General features: G+C 50.5%; 2 protein-coding genes across 6 annotated transcripts in view; both read right to left on the reverse strand.

Annotated features, from left to right (window-relative positions):
- Positions 1–205: 205 nt before the first annotated feature.
- Positions 206–11,304, reverse strand: AKAP5 (A-kinase anchoring protein 5). Of its 2 annotated transcripts, XM_008271886.4 has the most exons (3): positions 11,119–11,304; positions 9,553–9,702; positions 1,966–7,306 (listed from the first exon to the last, which is right to left on the reverse strand). In XM_008271886.4, the coding sequence occupies exon 3, from the start codon at positions 7,052–7,054 to the stop codon at positions 5,846–5,848; it is 1,209 nt and encodes a 402-aa protein (XP_008270108.3). In that variant the 5' UTR covers positions 7,055–7,306; positions 9,553–9,702; positions 11,119–11,304; the 3' UTR covers positions 1,966–5,845. The 2 variants fall into 2 exon arrangements, with proteins under 2 accessions (XP_069921152.1, XP_008270108.3); XM_070065051.1 differs by lacking the exon at positions 9,553–9,702 and having other exon boundaries at positions 206–7,306.
- Positions 11,305–18,341: 7,037 nt separating this feature from the next.
- The window catches only part of MTHFD1 (methylenetetrahydrofolate dehydrogenase, cyclohydrolase and formyltetrahydrofolate synthetase 1), a 70,784-nt gene continuing 68,223 nt past the window's right edge, over positions 18,342–20,902 (reverse strand). For all 4 annotated transcript variants that reach the window (XM_008271884.4, XM_070065041.1, XM_070065042.1 and 1 more), the window contains 2 exons: positions 19,642–19,735; positions 18,342–18,588 (listed from right to left, as the gene is read on the reverse strand). In XM_008271884.4, coding sequence (XP_008270106.2) covers positions 19,646–19,735 — 90 coding nt within the window. In that variant the 3' untranslated portion in view covers positions 18,342–18,588; positions 19,642–19,645. The remainder of the gene's footprint in view (positions 18,589–19,641; positions 19,736–20,902) is intronic.

Here is a 20,902-nt window from a genome sequence, read left to right on the forward strand (position 1 = left end):
GCTGTGACCCAGGAGGGCAGTGGAGGATGGCCCAGGTGATTGGGCCCTGCACCTGCATAGGAGACCAGGAAGAAGCACCTGGCTCCGGATTGGTGGCCATTTGCGGGGGGGACCCAACGGAAGACCTTTCTTTCTCTCTAACTCTACCTGTCAAATTAAAAAAAAAAAAGGAAAAAGGAAGGGAGGGAGGGAGGGAGGGAGGAAGGAAGGAAATAAGTGATTTAATACAACTTTTAAACATTCTGCAAAACATGAGACATTACACACCTGTGATGCTTGTAGATGAGGAAGACATTTTGCTTTGGAACTAGATTTAGCTTTAGGACTTCCTAGATAATACCAACTTTTAAATCTGTTCCAACACTTAAAAACTACGCTTGACTGGGGCTGGCACTGTGGTGTAGCAGGTAAAGCCACTACATGCAATGCCGGCATCCCATATGGGCGCCAGTTCAGGTCCTGGCTGCTCCACTTCCCATCCAGCTCTCTGCTATGGCCTGGGAGAGCAGTAAAGATGGCCCAAGTCCTTGGGCCCCTACACCCACGTGGGAAACCCAGAAGGGATGCCTGGCTTCTGGCTTCAGGTCAGCCCAGCTCCAGCCATTGCGGCCAACTGGGGAGTGAACCAGCAGATGACATAGACCCCCCCACCCCCACCTGCCTGCCTGCCTCTGCCTCTCTCTAACACTCCCTTGCAAATAAATAAAGAAATCTTGAAAGAAAGAAAGAAAGGAAGGAAGGAAGGAAGGAAGGAAGAAAGGAAGGAAGGAAGGAAGGGAAACTACACTTGTCTCTCAGTGTCAGTGGGGTATTAGTTATATGGCCCCATACACAGCAAAATCCACAGATGCTGAAGTCCCTTATATAAAATGGCATAGCATTTGCACATAATATGCATGTCTTCCTGCAAACTTTAAGTCATCTCTAGATAACTTATCATTCTAATACAAATCCCATATATATAGCTGCTAAATCGTATTGCTTAGGGAATAATGACAAGGCAAAGTCTGTACAGTACAGAGGTACAAAGGTAACTTTTTCCTCCAAACATTTCCTCTGTGGTTGGTGCAGCCCATGCACCCATAGGGCTGACAGCGCAGTCTCCTGTGGGGTCCCATTCTCCACACTGGTTGCATGCAAGAAAAAACAGGGTTATTGTACAGGGTGGGCATCGTGGCACAGTGGGTTAAGCTGCCACTTGCAACACTTGTATCCTGTATCAGCGTTCCTGGGATCAAGTCCTGCCTTTGCTTCTGGTCCAGCTTCCTGCTAACGTACACCTGGAAGGCAGCAGATGAGGATCCAAATTCTTGGGTCCCTGCCATCCACGTCGGAGACCAGGATGGAATTTCTGCCTCCTCGCTTCAACCTGGCCCAGTCCTGGCTGTTGCCGGCATTTGGGAGTGAACCAGCGGATGGAAGACCTCTGTCCGCCTGCTTTCCAAATAAGTAAACTTAAAAAACAAAACCAAAAAACGAGATTGTTAACCTTAGCAGAATGCAGTCAGTGCCTCCGTGCACACAGAAAGTTTGGAACACCCAGCTTTAGCAGGTACCATCTGAATGAGCATTTTCGTATCAAGACAGCGGAGTTGTTTGGAAAATGTAAAGATTCTTAGCACTTACAGGCTGGCATAAAGCAGAAAGGACACCTAGTGAGGACAGCGAGCGAGGATCAAACCCGTTCTGTCAAATCCGCAGACGGCAATGGGTCCAGAGGCACCGGGTCGCCTGAATGAGGTCCAAGTTGCAGTGTTCACACGGCCCTGGCGGGAGGTTGCCCCTCGGGTTGCTGACAGCCTGCGGAACTTCTGGCAGTGTTCTCAGGAACCCATCAGTGTTCAGTGTGATCTTTCCAGCCTGGGAACTGAACGTCACCCCCCCGCACTGGAGAGGTCTGGCCAAACAACTTAGCGTTTATTCTTAGCGTTTATCATCAGCACACAGAGAATTCACCTTGAAACCTTTTTTCCACAGAATCTTCTTTCTTTAATAATAGCATCTGAGCCACAGTCATATAATACTAATTCTAATGAGAAATACAAAATGGAATTTTACTTCCATAAGAGCTCATCCACTTAACATTTTTACAGACAAAGGACTACTATAAATATGTAACATTATGCAGGCTTCTTCCTGCACCTAGTCACAAATCAGAGTGAATACACTGTGTAACCGCTCAGGCACTGAGAGCTTGCAGACTGCTGTATTCACACCACACCTGCCCCACGCCAGAACAATCAGCAGCGCTTTCTACTCCCCTACATGGCACTTGAGCGGCAGAATCGTCCAGGGCTCTCAACCTTCACCTCTGCCCTAGTTCCTCTCATCACTGCTCCCTACTGAGCCCTTGGAGGCCAGCAAACCTGTCCCATCATTAAACAGCTTCTGGCTTGTGTTATGCCTAACACATGTGTTAAATCAGATGGAATTTAATCACGACACCCAAGTTTACATCACTTCTTCCTAAAATTTCTTGGTAACTGAATAAGGATTATAAAAAAAATGTTTTTCAAAAAGGTACTAGGATCGAAATTTGGAATTCTGTACAAGAAATTTCGTATTACACAATAAAATATCATAGAAATTTGAACCTAAAGAACTCTCAACCTTGAAGATATTAAAAATGCAGATTGGCAGACAGAAAAGTCAAACTTTGATGTGTAGCTTATCAGAGGAAATTAGAAAGTACACTTCACATCTCAGTAAAGTTGACATTAAAAGGGGAATTCCAAAGTCTAACAATATTTTTTTTAATTCTGCTGTAAACCCCTAAAAAATTCTTAACTGTAAAAAATAAGGCAACTTGAAGTTAGAAATATACACATGAAATTAACCGGATTGCTTGGAGCCAGATGTGGCTGGTCTCTGGTGATTCTGAGCCCAATTTCTGCGAGACGCCCATCCGCATATACTGGTGAAACGACAGCCTCTCTCCGGAGTAAATCAAAGCGTCTCTAAGGCCCTACTAAACAGCAGAACAATTGAGATCTCGCAATCTCATGCTGTCAGGTGCATTACCCTGGAAGATAATCATGCAGACAGCTTCTCTGAAGAACTCCAGTTGTGCCACCTGCTTATTATTCTTTGAGGTGGAGGAGGTGGCAGGGAACATAATTCTGTTTGAAAGCTCTTTTGTTTTCTGCTACTTTTACTTCAATGTTACCAGGAACTATTTTTGTATCCTATAAGGTGGTTTGAAAAAAAATGGCAAGTGCACAGTGCTACGTACAATAAGGGAGACTTTTCATAATCTCTGGGTTGTAAGAAGCAAACTTCTCTTAAAAGAGGGAACACAGAGGCCAGCACCACGGCCTAGCGGGTAAAGCCACTGCCTGCAGTGCCGGCATTCCATATGGGCACCGGTTTGAGTCCGGCTGCTCCATTTCTGATCCAGCTCTCTACTACAACCTCGGAAAGAAGCAGAAGATGGCCCAAGTCCTTGTGCCCCTGCACCCATATGGGAGACCTGGGGGAAGCTCCTGGATCCTGGCTTCAGATTGGCCCAGCTCTGGCCACTGCAGCCATTTAGGGAATAAACCAGAGGAAGGAAGACCTCCATCTTTCTCTCTGCCTCTCTGTAATTCTGCCTCTCAAATAAATAAACCTTAAAAAAATGAGAGGGGATAGAATATGCTGAAAAAAATGAACAAATACTTAATTAGCTCCCCCAATCCTGTAAAATTCCAAGTTCAAAGAGAAACTGAATCCTAGCTAATAAATAAAAGCACTAAAAGCAGCATTTAGATGAAAATTAATGTGGTGTTCTTAAGTTTAAACCTTTTAAATGAACATTTTTATGTTGTCAAACGGATGCATCAGAACCTATTTACACTCAGTGAATGCTTTGCATTTAAGGTCAAATTACTTAAAATAAATACCATTATAATAAAAATATTTTTGAGACTTGTGAGCCATCTGATTCCTGATTATTTCTATGACAATTAAGTTGGGTCACTCTAGAATTCACTGTAAAATGATCTGGCCACATAGCAGACAGAATGAGACTGAGACCAATTAATTTCCAGATTCCTTTTCCAAAGAGATACTCTCAACAGAAAAGACTGAGGGAAAATTGCTTAGGGATGGATGCAGTGAACACACATCTCATCATAAAGACAATAATATATTCTACCCAAAAATATCTATAAGAGCACAGTGAAAAAAAAAACACCTACAACTACTTAAAAAGTTACTTTCTTAACCAAAAAGACCTTGTAACTGCTTTTAAAAATCCCAAATGTCTAAACCTTCCAAAAATATTTTTAATAACTCATAAGTGCTATGATCATTCTTAAGCAATTAGTAAAAGCTTCCAACACAGATATGTTGGCTTGGAGCCATCCTTGTAGAAAATGAAGACCAGAGTCTTCAAACAGGGCTAAATGTACTCATCTTCATCGGGTTTGCCCACTGTTCACTTTTTAATGTGATAGGAGTTTTGCTGGTAGCTGTTCAAGTCCGTTAGCACCACATATAGTGAACTGAAAAGAGTCTTTTCAGAATGACTTAGCGGTTTTTTTCCTTCATGCTTAAGAACTGTAGAATTTAAAGAAATTTATTTCCTGGGTCATGTATGTAGAAAGACCCACTTTCCATCTTGCTGAGCTGAAGGATTTCTCCCAAAGGTTACAAGCATGAAGGGAGGAAAATGTGAAGATACTTTTGCACGTCAACAAATTCAGCAATCACTGATGAGATCAGAAGCTACCCTTTAAATAACTGAGTAAACTGCAAATAAGCCCTTTTCCTCTTGGTAAAGTATTAACTGGACTGAAAAATCACAATGAAAAACTTGATTTTCAATATCCATGAAAAAAGCTTTTTGCTGGTCTCTCAATACCTAGAGACAATGAAAGAATACTGGCAATTAAAATAAAATGTGCTGTAGCAATAACTTTGCTCTTTCTAGTCAACCATGCCAGTGGCTCATTCTTGGCCATGAATCAGTGACGTTTTCACTAAATTACTGTGGCCTCCTAGGACCTTAACTTCCAAGCCTGGATCTGACTTCCTTTACTCTCCCCTCTGGGAAGAGAGGCTGACTAACCAGCTTCTCAGAAGTGATTTTGCAAGGTCAGTGTTATGGTGAGCCGTGGCCATTTGCTACTTGGGAAGTCCACCTCCTTCCTTCTATTGGACAAAAAGTAACCTTCTCTTTGTCTTGCTTTTGTTGTTTTTTTCTTTAGCAGATCAGCCTCTGTAGAAATAGATGTATCCAGGCCTACTGGGGCAGGAGGAAGATGGGGAGGAACGATGCACTCTTTCCACACTTTTGTACGTGCCTGGCTGAAGGAACCAGTGAGTGGCATTTGCAAGGAACAGTGCTCAAGACTAGAAACCACTCACGTTTAATTCCAACATGCGTGTTCTGCACACTCACTGCTGAAACTGACAAAATACATTTCTTGAGGTGAGAGGACTTGCTTTATGAGTGTAATAACTAAAAACCACATGTCACTAAAAGAGCTCACCCTAGTCATCATCTTAAACAAGATAAAAACGCACCGTCAGGAAAAGTTTTTGAAAAAAAATGTTTCAACCGGACTCTATGACATCAGAGGACATGAAAGAGCCTGGGGCATACGGTAAGTGCTCGATAAATACATCCTTTCTCCCCAAAGCTCTCCATTCTCCACACCCCATCTTAGTCACACCCAGCGCTTCACTCGGCATTCCAAGTCTGCACAGACTTCCTCCAATCCGGAAGTGACTGCATCTCAGCGGACTGGAGAGTTTTGTAGGAGTTCTCATTTGGCACTGAATAACAAATAAATAAATGCCATAAATGTGGAAAATAATTCACCAGGAGCTTTCGGCCCTCTCCCAGGATTCAGAAATGAAGTCACTGCAGGGGGCTGTTTATTCTGTTGTCATCAGCGGCCATTTCATTGACCAGCTGTTCTATAGACAACTGGATGGCATTCTTGACGAGCGAAGACGCTGTTTCTATCAAGAGCGTCTCATACTGTTCTGAAGTTCTCCCCTCCACACCACCATCATTGTCCACTGAAACTAAGAACGGCTTGGGGACATTTTTCGACCTCTTCACATCGAATTCACTGATTTCGGTGTCTGTGATAATAATGGCAATGGGCTCCATCCTTTTGCTCTCCTCTGCTTGGGGTTTCTCTGCAGGGACGCCATTTTCTTTCCAGTCTGATTCCTGGCGCAATCCAGAGTCTTCGCATTCGGTCTCCGCCACGGCCACCTCTCTCTCCGAGTCTTTCCGATCCGGCCGGCTCTCGGGGACGCTGTCCTCGGCTTCTGCCTCACTGCGAGGCTCTGCACCTGCAGCCTCGAGCGCACCGGCTGGCTGGGCTTGAACTCCCGGTTCCTCCTCCTCCTCCTGCGCCGTGTCGCTGTCTTTCCCAAGGACGAGCGCTCCTGTCTGCACAGCAGGCCGCCCGCCATCGGAACCCAGCTCCACGGCGATCACTTGCTCCCCGGAGGGCCCACGGCCGCGGCCAGGGGCCTCAGAGGCCTCTGGGGGCGCCGGGGCCGGCGCGGCCTTGGCTGCCCGCTCGGCCGACGGGGTCCGGGCCCGGGTAGTCGACCCTTCCGCCTCTCCCTGGACTCTGCCGCTGCAGTCGGAGTCCTCGAGAATCTGGGAACGCGCGCCCTTCTTGCCCCCTCTTGAGAATTTCACGCAAGGAATCTTCAGTCTGGATCTTGGCCTCTTCTTGGGCAGGGCGGCGTCCTCGGCTCGGACGTCGGACCGCGCTTCCGCCTCCTCACGCCTCTGCGCCTGCGCGGAATCCGCCCGCTTCCGGCGCGTCACGAGGCGCTGGAGGGAGGCCCAGGCGCCTGCGCGCCGCGGGGGCTGATGGGAAGCTCCAGCGCCCGCAGGGCCAGGGCTGGGCCTGGCGGCGGCCGGGCCCTCAGAACCCGCCGCGGGCTTCGGCTTTTGCTTCGGCGCCGGGGCTGCTTTCTTCCTTCGCTTGAAGCACAGCGTGGCCGCCTTGTCCCCCGGCCTCTCACCCTGAGGGCTGGCTTCCGCCGAGCGCCCCTCCTCCTTGTTCTCGACCTGAATTTCGGAGACCGAGGTCTCCATCTTCACGCTGCTCGCCCTCGTTCCTCCACGGAACGCTCTCGCTCAGCAGCCTTCGTGGCCCAGAGGTGGGCAGAACGCACACGGCCCGCGCTCCCTCCAGGTGGGTGCTCTCGGTTGCCCTTACGCCATGCGGTCGCTGCAGGCGGCTGTGGGCACACGGGGCCCGCAGGCTCTACGGCTTGCAGCGTCTCTCTCGGATGTCTTCATGGAAGGTCTTCACTCGATCCATTTTTGCTTTATTTAAAGATGAACCTGGGGAGAGAAGAGACAGCGGTGTTTCATTTCTCCACGAGCCTTTCTAGAGACTGTTGTAGTCGACTGCAGCTGTTACTGCACGTGCTTGCCATACGGTAGCTCTCTGAAGTGACTGGACAACAAAAACTGGGGTTTACTTCTGGCCTATCAAGAAGCTTTCAATGCGAATCTATTTCGTGCTTTTCCCTTCCTTAAAAACTTCGGGGGGGGGGGGTACGGCGCTGTGGCATAGCGGGTCAAACTGCTGCCTGCAGTCCTGACATCCCATATGGGCTCCGGTTCGAGTCCCGGCTCTCCCACTTCCGATCCAGCTCTCTGCTATGGCCTGGGAAAGCAGTGGAAGATGGCCCAAGTCCTTTGGCTTCTGCACCCGCGTGGGAAACCTGGAAGAAGCTCCTGGCTGCGGATCGGCGCAGCTCTGGCCATTGCAGCCAACTGGGGAGTGAACCAGTGGATGGAGGACCTCTCTCTCTCTCTGCTTCTCCTTCTCTGTGTAACTGACTTTCAAATAAATAAATCTTTAAAAAAAAAAAAAAAAACTTCATTACGTCTGCTAGCAGTTCTTTAGTTGTGCTGTCCTTATGAACTGTCCGTGACCCTCCGTTGCAAGTTTAGCAAAGAACAAAGACCAACCACACTGAAGGGCAGGGTGACAAGCAAGCTAATGCCATTTGGATCACGTGTAATAAAGAATTTCCCAACTGCCAAGGACTTTAGAGATTGAGAAGCCACATGTCCAGCCAGATGAGCTAGAAAGGGGGCAGCTGGCTTGCTGAGAGCCAGAGTTAGCACAAGTGCCTGACTCCCGGTGTTCTTTCCATTCTACCAGACGGTTTCTGTTCTAAAAATGTGTTGCATCACGGAGGTGCTACTTCTCAAACATACTCTTTGGAAAATTTAACATCACTGTCATTCGCCACTTTTAAATCAGCTGTATAATTCTGGCATTTTCACTGGAGTGTCTGCTGTTCAAACTTCTCTACCATAATGTACACAGTGGAGAGTCAGTCATTGAGCGACTTTTTTTTTTTTTTTTTTTTTTTTGAAGATTGATTGGTTTACTTGAGAGGCAGAGTTACAGAGAGAACGGTAGAAACAGATCTGCCATCCACTGGGACCAGGCTGAAGCCAGGAGCCAGGAGCTTCCTCCAGATCTCCCATGTGGATGCAGGGGCCCAAGCACTCGGGCCATCTTCCTCCTTCTTAGGCACATCAGCAGGGAGCAGGATCAGAAGTGGAACAGCAGGGACTCAAGCCAGCGCCTGCAGGGGATGCCAGTGTCGTAGTCGGCAGCTTAACCTGCTATGCCACAGTGCCAGCCTTGTAATTGAGCAACTTTTGCATCTTAGGCTGTGCTAAGCATCATAGTTACTTCTCTAATCTCTACTATAATGTAAGAGGGCTTCAAATCAAAAGATTGGTTTAGGAGCTGGGGCTTGGCCTAGTGGTTAGGACACCATTCGGGATAACCATGTGGGCTGGAAGACCAGCTTCGTGGCTCCTGTCTCCAGCTTCCTGCTCATGTGCACCCTGGGAAGCTGCAGTGGTGGTTCAAGTGTTTGCCACCCACACAGGAGACCTGGATTGCATTCCCAAATCTCAGCTTCAATGGACCCAGTCCTGGCCGTTGCAGACTTTTTGGAAGTGAGCCAACAGATGGAAGTTCATGCCTTCTTTCTCTGTGTCTCTGCTTCATAAATCATTTTTTAAAAAAGATAAGTTTGGGGCTGGCGTTGTGGTGCAGTGGATTAAACCTCTGGCTGCAATGCTGGCATTCCATGTGGGTACCAGTTCCAGCCCTGGCTGCTCCACTTCCAATCCAGTTCCCTGCTCATGCACCTGGGAAAGCAGTGGAGAATAACTCAACTCCTTGGGCCTCTGCCACCCACATGGGAGACCCGGAAGCTCCTGGCTCCTGGCTTCAACCTGGCCCAGCCCAGCCATTGCAGTCATTTAGGAAATGAATCAGCAGATGGAAAAAAATCTCTCTCACTCTGCAACTCTGCATTTCAAACACATAACATTTTAAAGAAATAAGTAAAAAATTAAAAGTTTGGTGCAAAAAATTGAAATCCACAAATATAGAAGAGATCTTCACAAACTTCATGGAAATGAAAATGACAAAATGATGCATGAATTTCAAGGTTTTTTTTTTTTTTTTGGTGTACAAATAAACATCTTTTCATTGCATTTTCCATAGTTTCTGAAGTCTCCTCGTACTACAGAGTGGATGGCGTTCTCACCATGCACAGATGAAGCAGTGGCCCCACACTTCCCAGCACAGTGGTAACAGAGCTCAGATTCAGTCCAGATCTGCCTGCTCCTGAAGCCTGGTGCTCTGAGGTGGTGCTCTGTGAGTTTCACCAGAAAACCAACTGTCTGGAGTGGCTAATCTGCAACAGAACCATTCATGTAGATTCTTGAACAGTGTTTAACGGCCATTTTATTAACCGTAACGCAGCCCATCAGCTCAGCCTCGAACCAAGGCTAGACCGAATTCTTGCTATTCTGAAGCCAAACTTTTGAAATCCTTTATATTTTACTGTCTTGGTCAACTAAGTAAAAAAAAAAAAAAAAAAAAAAAAAGCCTAAGATAAACGGACAAGCTATGCAATCAGCAAATAGATTAGTTTCATGTACACATAAAGGTGCATTTGAAAAGGAACCCACAGAATGCTACCCAGGCACCCAAGAAAGAAGGAGTGAGGCCTTGAAAAAAAGTCATATGACCTAAAATAAGCTAAGAGACTCTTTCCTCAGACTGTTTTTATGCAAATCCCTCACGTGTGTCTCATTTAGGAAGCCCTTAATTCTATGAACTTGAGAAAGAACTGGAACGCTGAACATCCGTTTACAACCTAAGCAAATATTCCCTTAGGTTGCATCCTTCATACCTCTAACAGAAAGAATCCTTCTAGAACCACGATGGAATTCAAATCTAAACGTCTCCCGGTGCCCCTCTCACCTAATGCCGCGGTAAGCGCTGGACTCTGAGCTGGTTAGAACTCTAAGCCGTCTCACCTCTGGCGGGTTCTCAGCCCCTGGGCCTTTTTATTAAGGAGACGGTGTTATTCCTGATCGAAATACTGAAGTCAGATCATGTTCAGGAATGTGTCATCTGCAACTAACCTGGATTTCTCAAAGACAATTTCTTCGAGACGCTCGGGTGAATGCATATCACACTGCAGAAATAAAACAGCCACACACACACACTCTGACGGGGTGGGGGGTGGTGGGTGGGGGGGCTCAATCTGCAGACAGGAGACCTCTGCAGGTGACTCGCCCTGGAGCCTCCGGAGACCCTGCTGTCGTCGCCGCAGAAAGCAGAGCACCCACGACCCCGCAGCAGCCAGGGCCCTCGACGCTTCCTCCTGCAGGGAGTCAATCTCTCCTCTGGCACGATACAGAGAGCCCAGGATAAAGTCCTCAAAAAAGGAAAATGCCGGGGGCGTGAACAGAGAACCCAGCTTCGAGCTCGCTGCAAAACGGTAATGGCCAGGAACCCATCACCACATTTTACCTCCCCCCGCCCCACCAAAAAAAAAAAAAAAAAAAAAAAGACGGTAAGGAAGGAAAAAGCTACCGGGCAGCCCCGGCTTCCAGGTCGCGCTGCAACGCCAAGCGGGAGGGTGGGCAGCGTGGGCAGGGGCGGCCCTGGCTGCAGATTCCTGCTGACCAACGAGCGCCCGCCACCTCGGGGCGCTCCGCAGCCCGCGCCCGCCGCCCACCTCCCGCCCACCCCGCCGGCCAGCCCGGCCACCCTCCCGGACACTGCCCCGGAGCCTCCTCCCCGCCCTGCCTCCACTTACCCCGAGCGCAGCGGTCCCCGGCCAGCCTCGTTCCCGGGGTCGGGGGCGCGCCCCGGCAGTCGGCGAGCTACAGTCGCACCCGCAGCCAGCAGCCCTCTGCAGCGCAGGGACCGCGGCCCCGCAGCGCCCCCTCCCCAGCAGCGCGGGGACAGGCAGGCAGCGGCGCCAACGCGCTCGGAGCGGGCGGGGGGCGGCGCCGGGGCGGGGCTCGGGGCCCCGCCTGCGAGCCGTGGGCCCCGCCACGTGCGCCGGCCGCGCAGCGGTCCCCCGCAGCGGGTCCCCCCATTGGACCCCCGCAGCGGATCCCCGCGGGGCGAAGGCGGGAGAACATAGGGGAGAGCGAGCGAGCCCGAAGATGCGGGGGAGACGGGGCAAGCAGCAGTCAAACCCGGTCTTAAAAATTGCTCTTCCCACATTGCAACCCCCCTCCGCCCCAAGCTTGAACGTGAAGGGCAGCTATCACATTTCCAGAAGCAGAACTGAAAACCCTGCGCAGAGCAGTGAGGTGTCTGCTGGAGAGAAAATGACAGTTCCCAGGCCGCTGCGAGAAGTTCGTGGAGGGGCGGCGGTTGTGCCCCTTGGGTTAAGCTGCCCTGGGCCTCGCTGTTGGAATCTGGGCTCCTCCGCTTGCCATGCAGCTTCCCGCCAACGCACACCTGGGAGGCGGCAGGTAATGGCCCAGGGGCTTGGGGCCCTGCCACCCAGGTGGGAGACCCCATGGCGTTCTGGGGTCCTGGCTTGGGCCCTGGCTGTTGTGGGTAGCTGGGGAATGAACAGGTGCATGGAATATCGCCCCCACACCCGCCCCGTCATTCTACTTCCCAAGTAGGTGAAAAATAAACATTAAAAAAAAGTAACGGGAAAAATGGAACTGAAAGAGAAGTGTATTTTGGTGCAAACGCTTTCAAGCCACGCATAATTTTCTCATAACATACGTTTTCCATGAACTCGCTGAAGACCCCCTTGTATGTGTGCGGTTTTTGAAGATTTTGGCACCAAAATAAACATCGTTAAATTCCTTTTGCCTGTGAAGATTCTGAAGCGCCTTCCTATGAAGGGAAACTGGCGTGGGTTTGGGAGGAAGGAGGTTAGCGCGGTCCCTTGCCGAATGGGCGCTCAGACCTCTGCTTCCTGTTTGGAAGCCTGCCGAGGGAGCAGGGAGCACGGTCCGGGTCTCGCGCGGGCGGCAGGGACTCAGGCACTGAGCCGTCCTCTGGGGCCTCACAGGGTGTGCTGTGTCAGAGCGGGAGTCGGAGCAGAGAGCAGAGCGCAGTGCTCCCGTGCGGACACGGACAACTCGACCAGGGGGCGCAGAGGCTGCTCCCTATCTTTTATACATTGCTTATTCCCCCAAATCAGCTGAGATGCTTACACGTTACCCACGTCGCCCTTCACACACCCCTAGATCCTGCTTAACCTTGCCCCTCTGGATCGACAGAGGGTGGGCAACAGGAGAGGACATTGTACAGCACCAGTCCTCATCACGGCCAAGTGCACGGCCGTGCCCTGCAGGTGCTACCGTTGGCATGGGCTAGGCTCTACATTTGCATGGGGTTCCTGAACCTTTAAGCAATGCACTAGTCTGAATGAGAAGTACCCCGAAGATGTATCTGTACACATAAAGCATTTGTGTGGGTGGTGTAGGGAGTTGCACCAGCTGCAACACTAGCATCCCACAGAGATGCCGGTTCGAGTCCTGGCTGATCCACTTCCATTTCAGCTCCCTGCTGATGCACCTGGGAATGTGGTCCAAGTGCTTGGGGCCCTGCACCCATGTGGAGGACCTGGAAGAAGCTCCTGGCTCTTGGATTTCACCTGGCTCAGCTCTGGCCTTATGGCCATCTGGGGAGTGAACCTGCAGGTGGAAGCTCTCTGTCTCTTTCGCCCTCACTCTATAACTAAAGCATTGCTGCATCCACAGTGAAAGGTGTTTCGAGAGCCTGGGACTTGCTTTGGGTCTCACAGGGCCTTGGGGGGCATTCCTGGAAGCGCCAGCTGTGAGGTCCCTAAGTTTTCCAGCGCTCCCTTCAAGAGAATCATGGTCTTTGGGAGGGTAGCTCTCACAGAGCGATTTTTAGATGTGTTTCCGGGAATACTTTCAGATCTTAAACTTATAGATGAAAATGTTAGTGACAAGAAGGGTCAGACAGGACAATCCATAAGCACCACTTCCATTGGGATTAAGAACTGAATTTTGGGGGTCAGCGCTGTGGTGCACGAAGCTGCTGCCTGTGGTGTCAGCATCCCATATGGGCGCTGGTTCTAGTCCTGGCTGTTCCACTTCGATCCAGCTCTCTGCTATGGCCTGGGAAAGCAGTAGATCATGGCCCAAGTTCTTGGGCCCCTGCACCCATGTGGGAGACCTGGAGGGGGCTCTAGGCTCCTGGCTTCAGATCAGCACAGCTCTGGCTGTTGCGGCCAACTGGGGAGTGGACCAGTGGATGGAAGACCTTTCTCTCTCTCTCTCTACCTCTCTTTCTCTCTTTGTAACCGACTTTCAAATAAATAAATAAATCTTAAAAAAAAAAAAAAAAGGAACTGAATTTTGGTTTTGTTCGCTCAGCAAGCACAGGTGTCTGAAAATACCCTGTATGCCCCCATCTGGGTGGCGAACCCTGCACACTGCCAGCTTTGCACTGTGAGCCACAAGGAATCCATGCCACCCATAAGCAATGGAGATGCTATTACTGAGAGCCAATGTTTCTCAAACCTAGCAGATCCAGGAGTTTGCAAGTTTCAGACAAAAAAAAAAAAAAAAAAAAAATGAAGAGGTGCTTGCCTGAAAGAGCGCAGGGTGGGAGAGCTGTCTGGGAAAGCAGTGGGAGGGTGGGCGCTGCGGCATAGCAGGGTGGGCGCCTGCGTAGATCCTGCACCCCACACTGAGTGTCTTCGACGGAGTCTGCCTCCGCCTCTGCTTCCCATGCAGCTTCCCGCTAATGTGCCTGGGGGCGGGGCGGGGTACAGCAGCCCCAAGTACTGGGCCTGCCACCCACATGGGAGATCCAGATGAAGCTCCTGGCTCCTGGCTTTGGCCTGGCCCTGTATATGTGTATGTATGTGTGTGCATGTGTGTGTGTGTGTGACTTTTTTTTTTTTTTAACAAATAGAATAATAAAAACATGGAAAAAACAGAGCCAAGGGAAATGAAGCAAGGTATAATTAAAATAATAAAGGCCACTTTAATGACGTGTAAGTCTTATTCCACTTGCCTCTTTAAAAAAAATTAGTAAGGGACTGGCTAACCTTCCACCTGCAGCACCAGCATCCCATATGGGCGCTGGTTCTAGTCTTGGCTGCTCCACTTCTGATCCAGCTCTCTGCTGTGGCCTAGGAAAGCAGTAGAAGATGGCCCAAGTGCTTGGGTCCCTGTACCCACATGAGAGACCCAGAAGCTCCTGGCTTTGGATTGGCCCAGCTCTAGCCATTGCACCATTTGGGGAGTGAACCAGTGGATAAAGCCCTCTCTCTCTCTCTCTGTAACTCTACCTCTCAACTAAACAAAACCTTTAAAAAATAAAAAAATTTTAAAAAAAGTGAAAGAACTAAAGGGAGGTCGAGGTAGATTCATCTGGGTTTTGAAGGGCAAACTAAGATTATTTCTTTAACATGTACTACAAATAACCCATCCTGACCTCCACTACAGTCACCCACTCACTGAGCACAGCACTATAAATAAAATCCGGCACTGTGGCTTTTCTTCAGGCTGTGACTAGAGCCGCATGCCATGTCTGTTTTAAAAAGAGGTCTCCAGCATCCCATGCGTGAGATCCTGTCATCACCGAACTCACCTATGTGAAGACTTTTTAAGCGATTACCCCTATCATTGTCTACTACTGCATTAGCTTTTCATTATATAATAGGAAACTGGCTATAAATACATCTCCCCAATGTGAGGAGAAAGGATCCTACCTACATCCTGTGTTACATCACCAGCTGCAGCGTGCCAACATAACAGCTCACATACTTATCTCAAGAATGCTCTTCTGATCATACCATTGCTCCCCTCCTGGTCCTTATCACCACAGCCTGGGCCTGTGTCAACCAAACATGGTTTATAACCCCGTGTTCATAATTACTGCATTTCAGAGAGCTTCCAGGAGGCCGCCCTCCAACTCCCTTTCCCCAGCACCCTGGTAAGTGGATGTGTGGCGCCCGCCCTCTGCTGGTTTGAGCTCCCGGGGACACCAGGAGGGTCACACAGAGCCAGCAGTAATTTTTTTTAAATTTATTTGAAAGTCAGAGTTACACAGAGAGAGGAGAGGCAGAGAGCGAGAGAGAGAGGTCTTCCATCTGCTGGTTCACTCCTCAATTGGCTGCAATGGTCGGAGCTGGGCCAATCTGAAGCCAAAAGCCAGGAGCTCTTCCCACATGGGTACAGGGGCCCAAGGACTTGGGCCATCTTCCACTGCTTTCCCAGGCCACAGCAGAGAGCTGGATCAGAAGAGCAGCAGCCGGGTCTTGAACCGGCGCCCATAAGGGATGCCGGCGCTTCAGGCCAGGGCGTTAACCTGCTGAGCCACAGCGCTGGCCCCAACAGTAATTCTGATGGAATCAGCTCTAGACAGCAGCACACACACGCTGCTGTCTCTTGGTGACGGGACTGGCGATGCAACAGTTCCACAGAACCCATCCCCCCAGGCCTGCGCAGCAGCATCCGTGACCTCCCACCGGGTCCTGCGCCTTCCTCACCCCTCCTTCTGGAGTCGAATGGGCAAAGCTTCCTCCGCCTCTCAGCCTCGCAGGAGCTGCTCTGAAGCGTGGGGAGCCTGCAATGGTACGAGGGCCTTCAAAACGTTCACAGAAAAACTGAGTTAGTAACAGGGTTCCTGCCACCTGTGGGGGAGACCTGGACTGAGTTCTTGGCCACAGGGGGGTCCAGGAGACCAACCACTGCAGGCATTTGGGGAGCAAACCAGATGAGAGATCGCTTGCTCTCTCTGCCTCTCAAATAAATAAAAGTGGCCGGCGCCGCAGCTCACGAGGCTAATCCTCCGCCTTGTGGCGCCGGCACACCGGGTTCTAGTCCCGGTCGGGGCGCCGGATTCTGTCCCGGTTGCCCCTCTTCCAGGCCAGCTCTCTGCTGTGGCCCGGGAGTGCAGTGGAGGATGGCCCAAGTGCTTGGGCCCTGCACCCCATGGGAGACCAGGAAAAGCACCTGGCTCCTGCCATCAGATGAGCGCGGTGCGCGGGCCGCAGCGCGCCGGCTGCGGCGGCCATTGGAGGGTGAACCAACGGCAAAGGAAGACCTCTCTCTGTCTCTCTCGCTGTCCACTCTGCCTGTCAAAAAAAAAAAAAAAAAAAAAAAAAAAAAGTCTCTTTGAATGCAAAAAAAAAAAATTCCATGCGTAATTTTTCCATGTTACGCATTCCCCACACACTCTCTGAAGTGTCCTTTGCAAAGGGCAGCTCCCAGTGCGAAGCTAGAGGTCTCCGTTTAAGCAGTACCACTGCTAGGCGCATATACTAAAGATGCTTCCTGGGGCTGGCGCTGTGGCGCAGCAGGCTAAGGCCCTGGCCTGCAGTGCTGGCATCCCATATGGGCACCAGTTTGACCCCTGGCTGCTCCACTTCCGATCCAGCTCTCTGCTATGGCCTGGGAAAGCAGTGGAAAATGGCCCAAGTCCTTGGGCCCCTGCACCCATGTGGGAGACCTGGAAGAAGCTCCTGGCTTCCGATCGACCCAGCTCTGGCCATTGTGACCATTTGGGGAATGAACCAGCAGATGGAAGACCTCTCTTTCTCTGGCTCTGCCTCTCTCTGTAACTCCTTCAAACAAATAAAATAAATCTTAAAAAGAAAAAGAAAAAAAAAAAGACGCTTCCACACACGTTGCAAAGATACATCTGAGATCTGCATATTCTCTGCTATCCACTGCTGCATTAACTGTTACAGCAAAAACCCTGGAAACAGTTGTGAAGTGTCCACCACAGGACATGGCACACGGCCATGGATGGCATCCTGCTGGCTGTAATACGATTTCCAAGATACACTGCTGCAGGTTGCACCCTTTACGCTTTTACTAGACACATGTCTTGCTACTAACTTAGGAAGATCCTTTTTTGTTTTGTTTTGTTTATTTAAAGATTTATTTATTTGAAAGTCAGAGTTACACAGAGAGAGGAGAGGCAGAGATGTCTTCCATCCGCTGGTCCACTCCCCAGATGGCCACAACGGCCAGAGCTGCGCCGATCTGAAGCCAAGAGCCAGACGCTCCTTCTGGGTCTCCCACATGGGTGCAGGGGCCCAAGGACCTGGGCCATCTTCTGCTGCTCTCCCAGGCCACAGCAGAGAGCTGGATTGGAAGTGGAGCAGCCGGGACTAGAACCGGCACCCGTATGGGATGCCGGCACTGCAGGCGGCAGCTTTACCTGCTCTGCCACAGCGCTTGGCCCCAGGAAGATCCTTGTGTCCATGATGGTCTCCTGGGCTATTAATTGCATCGGGGCCTTGTTGATGTGCTTCGGCCAACAAGCCTCTAGCTACTCTCTCCCCACAGCTGTGTTCTCCAAGCCTACCGGTGCTGAGGCTTTAAACCCGCGAGACTACTGGCAATGAGAGGAAGCCTAATCCTTTCAGATCTTAAGTCCCCAGGTCTGACAAGACTGCTTCATTCCCTTGTCTACAAACCAAGTATGTGGCAAGGCACTTTCTGATGAGATTTCACAGGGCATTAAAAATCTCTACCAGAAGCAATGAACTGTGCAACCAGGGCCTGAGAGATCCTACGGAGCAGGAACTGGCGCCGTGGCTGAGTGCCCACAGTGTGCCAGGGACTGCAGAGAGCATGGTAGATGTCCTCTGCTCACCTTCCCCAGCAGGTTCACTGACAGCTCCCGTGTCTCCACGGGTGGGCCAGGACGCAGAGGTAGGGCTGTGCACCCATGACCTCTTGGCCATGTGTCTCCCACTGCACTGCCGTCACTCCCTCGGACTGTAAAACTGTCCTGCAGCACCAATGTGAACCCGGGGAATTCAACAACACCAAAACCAAGGGCACCAGGAGAAACACGGCTCTGCCAGCGAACCCCGGCAGTGGTGGCCAGCACTTCCTCAGGATACAAAGAAAGCAAATCCACAGTACAGGAAGGCACAAGGGAAAGGGGCAAAGAGCTGCTTCACAGCCTACTCCCACCCTAGTAGTGAGTCCTCCCAGAAACACAAGAGCACCAAGTCCCGCCCCCACGCACCAGGAGAGTAAGGCGCAGAGGCTGTGAACACTGAGATAGCAAAATGATTTCCTTTTATTCTGTGAGCGTCACCACCGTAGAGACGTGTGCATGATTTATGTAATTTATACATGAGGACGGGAGCTAAGGCTCAAGGAAGGCGTCCAGGGAAACTGGCGCCGTTTATTCCAGATCTCCGGGGCAGGCAGGGCTGACTTCTCTCCACTTCTCTGCACTGCTGAACTCTCGCGGGCCTGCAGGGCACCGGCCAAACCCTCCCAGCTACGTCTTGCGGCCAGATGTTCTAGAAAGAGAAGCAAACAAGAAATGAATGTCTTGTCGCGGCGCTGAAACGCCTCCTGTTGCCCTGCACACCGCACTGTCGCTGGCTTAACTGCGAAAGCCGTTAACATTTCAAACCCTTTCCACACACAGCCTGTCTGCAAAACGAACTTGAGAACACTGCCCAGCATTTACACGAAAGCAAAACCACAAAGGCAGACCAAGGCTGCACTTGCAGCAGACAAGGCAAGCCCGCCCCGCAGCCAGCTTCTCGCCGTCGTCCCTGCGGCTCGCGTGATCGCTACAGCCCTTCCTCTCTTCTTGGTTTAACTCCTCACTTTCCAGGAGTACGCTGCTAACTACAGTCCTGGGAAGTGTGTGTGTGTGTGTGTGTGTGCGCGCGTGCAGGGGCGGCGGTGTACAACCTTCCCATGTCTGAAAGCTCAGGGTGGATGAGCCGGGGCGTGAACACAGGTGCAAGGTCAGCTTTGCCCATGACCTTGGAGGTCACTCCTCTCGTTTCTAAAAGCCTCCCACTGTGATGAGACAGCTGTCCAAGCTTACTCTCATTTTTTTTTCTTTTTTCATAGCTAAGTCATTTTTTCTTCTTGAGAAAAGCATGTTTAGGATTTTCAGGTTTGATACGTCTCAGATTTCAATAGGATGTGTCCAGGGATGGCTCAGTCATGTGCAGGAGACTCGGGACCCTTTCACCTAAGGCCCCCAAGAACTCCAGAATCCACCCCGCTTCCTCCTCCTCTCTGCTTTCTGGGACAGTCATGCAAGTCTTGCCTTCTACCTGTCCAGAATAAACAGACCTTCCGCGATCCTGAGCCCTCCGCCCTCCAGGGACCCAGCAGAGGGAGCCCAATCCTCTGCAGCCCTCCCCTACATCGTCCACCGGGGACCAGCCGAGCTCTCCTTCCAAAAACCTGCTGAAATACAAACATCCCACTCGCTCCAGTCCTCTCTCTCCTCCGTGCAGTCTGCATTAGGACTGCACGTGTCCTAGCTCTAGTTTGAGCCTTATAAGTCTTAAGGACAAAAGCAAAGCTCTCACCGGGCAGCAACCTACCTGTTTAGAACAGCCCATTCACCTGCTCCGTCTCAGGGTCCAGATCAATGTCGTAAAAACAGGGCCGGGTGGGGAGCCCAGGCATTGTGCTCATCTAGGGTAAAAACAGCAGCAAAAATAAGCTTGCAGGGATCTGTCCTCCTACCTTCCCCTGGGGGAGAAGGCCCCAGGCACAAAGAGAACATCAGCTTGTGGCTCTCAACAAGGCAGGCACCTTCTTATTCTATAGATACTAAAAGTCACACTGCCTTACACATTAAGCGCCAAGTCACCGATCCTGTTACGAACGTGAAGGGACACCCCCACGCTCTCCTGGAAGAGACCGAGCTTCGCCGTGGTCTTCTACACTGAGATGAGACGCAGCAGGGAGGAGCTCCCACCGGCGCCGGCGACGGCAGGGGCTGGGGGGCCGAGGAGTCGCCACTCACCGCTGACGCCTGTACCTCACAAGACAACAGGAGGCGCAGGGCCTGCCCGCACTTAAAGTTAGTTTCAGCAAGGCTTGTTTTAGTGAGGCTACAGCTTCAGTGGCATGTCAGAAATCGGAATCCTTTAACCTGGGCCTCGACTTTCTATAAGCCAGATGGCGTTACCATCACCATTCTTACTGGTCCGACGTGCCTCTCTAAAACTCAGCTGGACTGCGTGTAAGTCTCTTTTCTAGAGACTCGGTTTTGACAAGTATTTGCTTAGAGACAGATTTGCAATGCTTGTTAAGTAAAAATGTAGTGTATTTTTATCTGTTAACAATGTCCTGTATAATGAACGCATACAAGCTCCAAATCAGATTCAGACAGGAAAACGGCTTAGACTGAACTTCTAAAATGTGACTATGAAAAAAAAAGGATGAGTCATCTTCTATAACATGAAACAAGCACCCTTTAGAAAACCGAACTCTGACATCTGAGTGCCAATCAACACTCCCTAAAATAACCCACAGGGATCTGACAACTGGTTTCTTCCTTATTCCGTAAGAGACAAGGAAGTGAGGGGTCTGGGAACAAGAAGTGGGAAGGAAGGGATTGGTTTCTCATGGAGCAGAAACCCTGCAGATGATGTTGTCAAGTGCACGTGCCCATGGGCGCGGGCGCGGACACGGCAGCCGCGAGCGCACGGCAGGAGACACTTGGGCGATTTCTGACACAGCAAGGTTTTGGCACTTTTTCCCAAAGAGAATTTTTCCCCTTCAACATTGGTCAGTGCTGATCAGGAAAGAGAGAGACAGACAGATACCCACGTGTACAAACAAATATGAGGCCTA

This window comes from Oryctolagus cuniculus, chromosome 20 (genome assembly GCF_964237555.1).
Source record: "Oryctolagus cuniculus chromosome 20, mOryCun1.1, whole genome shotgun sequence".
Lineage (NCBI taxonomy): Eukaryota > Metazoa > Chordata > Mammalia > Lagomorpha > Leporidae > Oryctolagus > Oryctolagus cuniculus.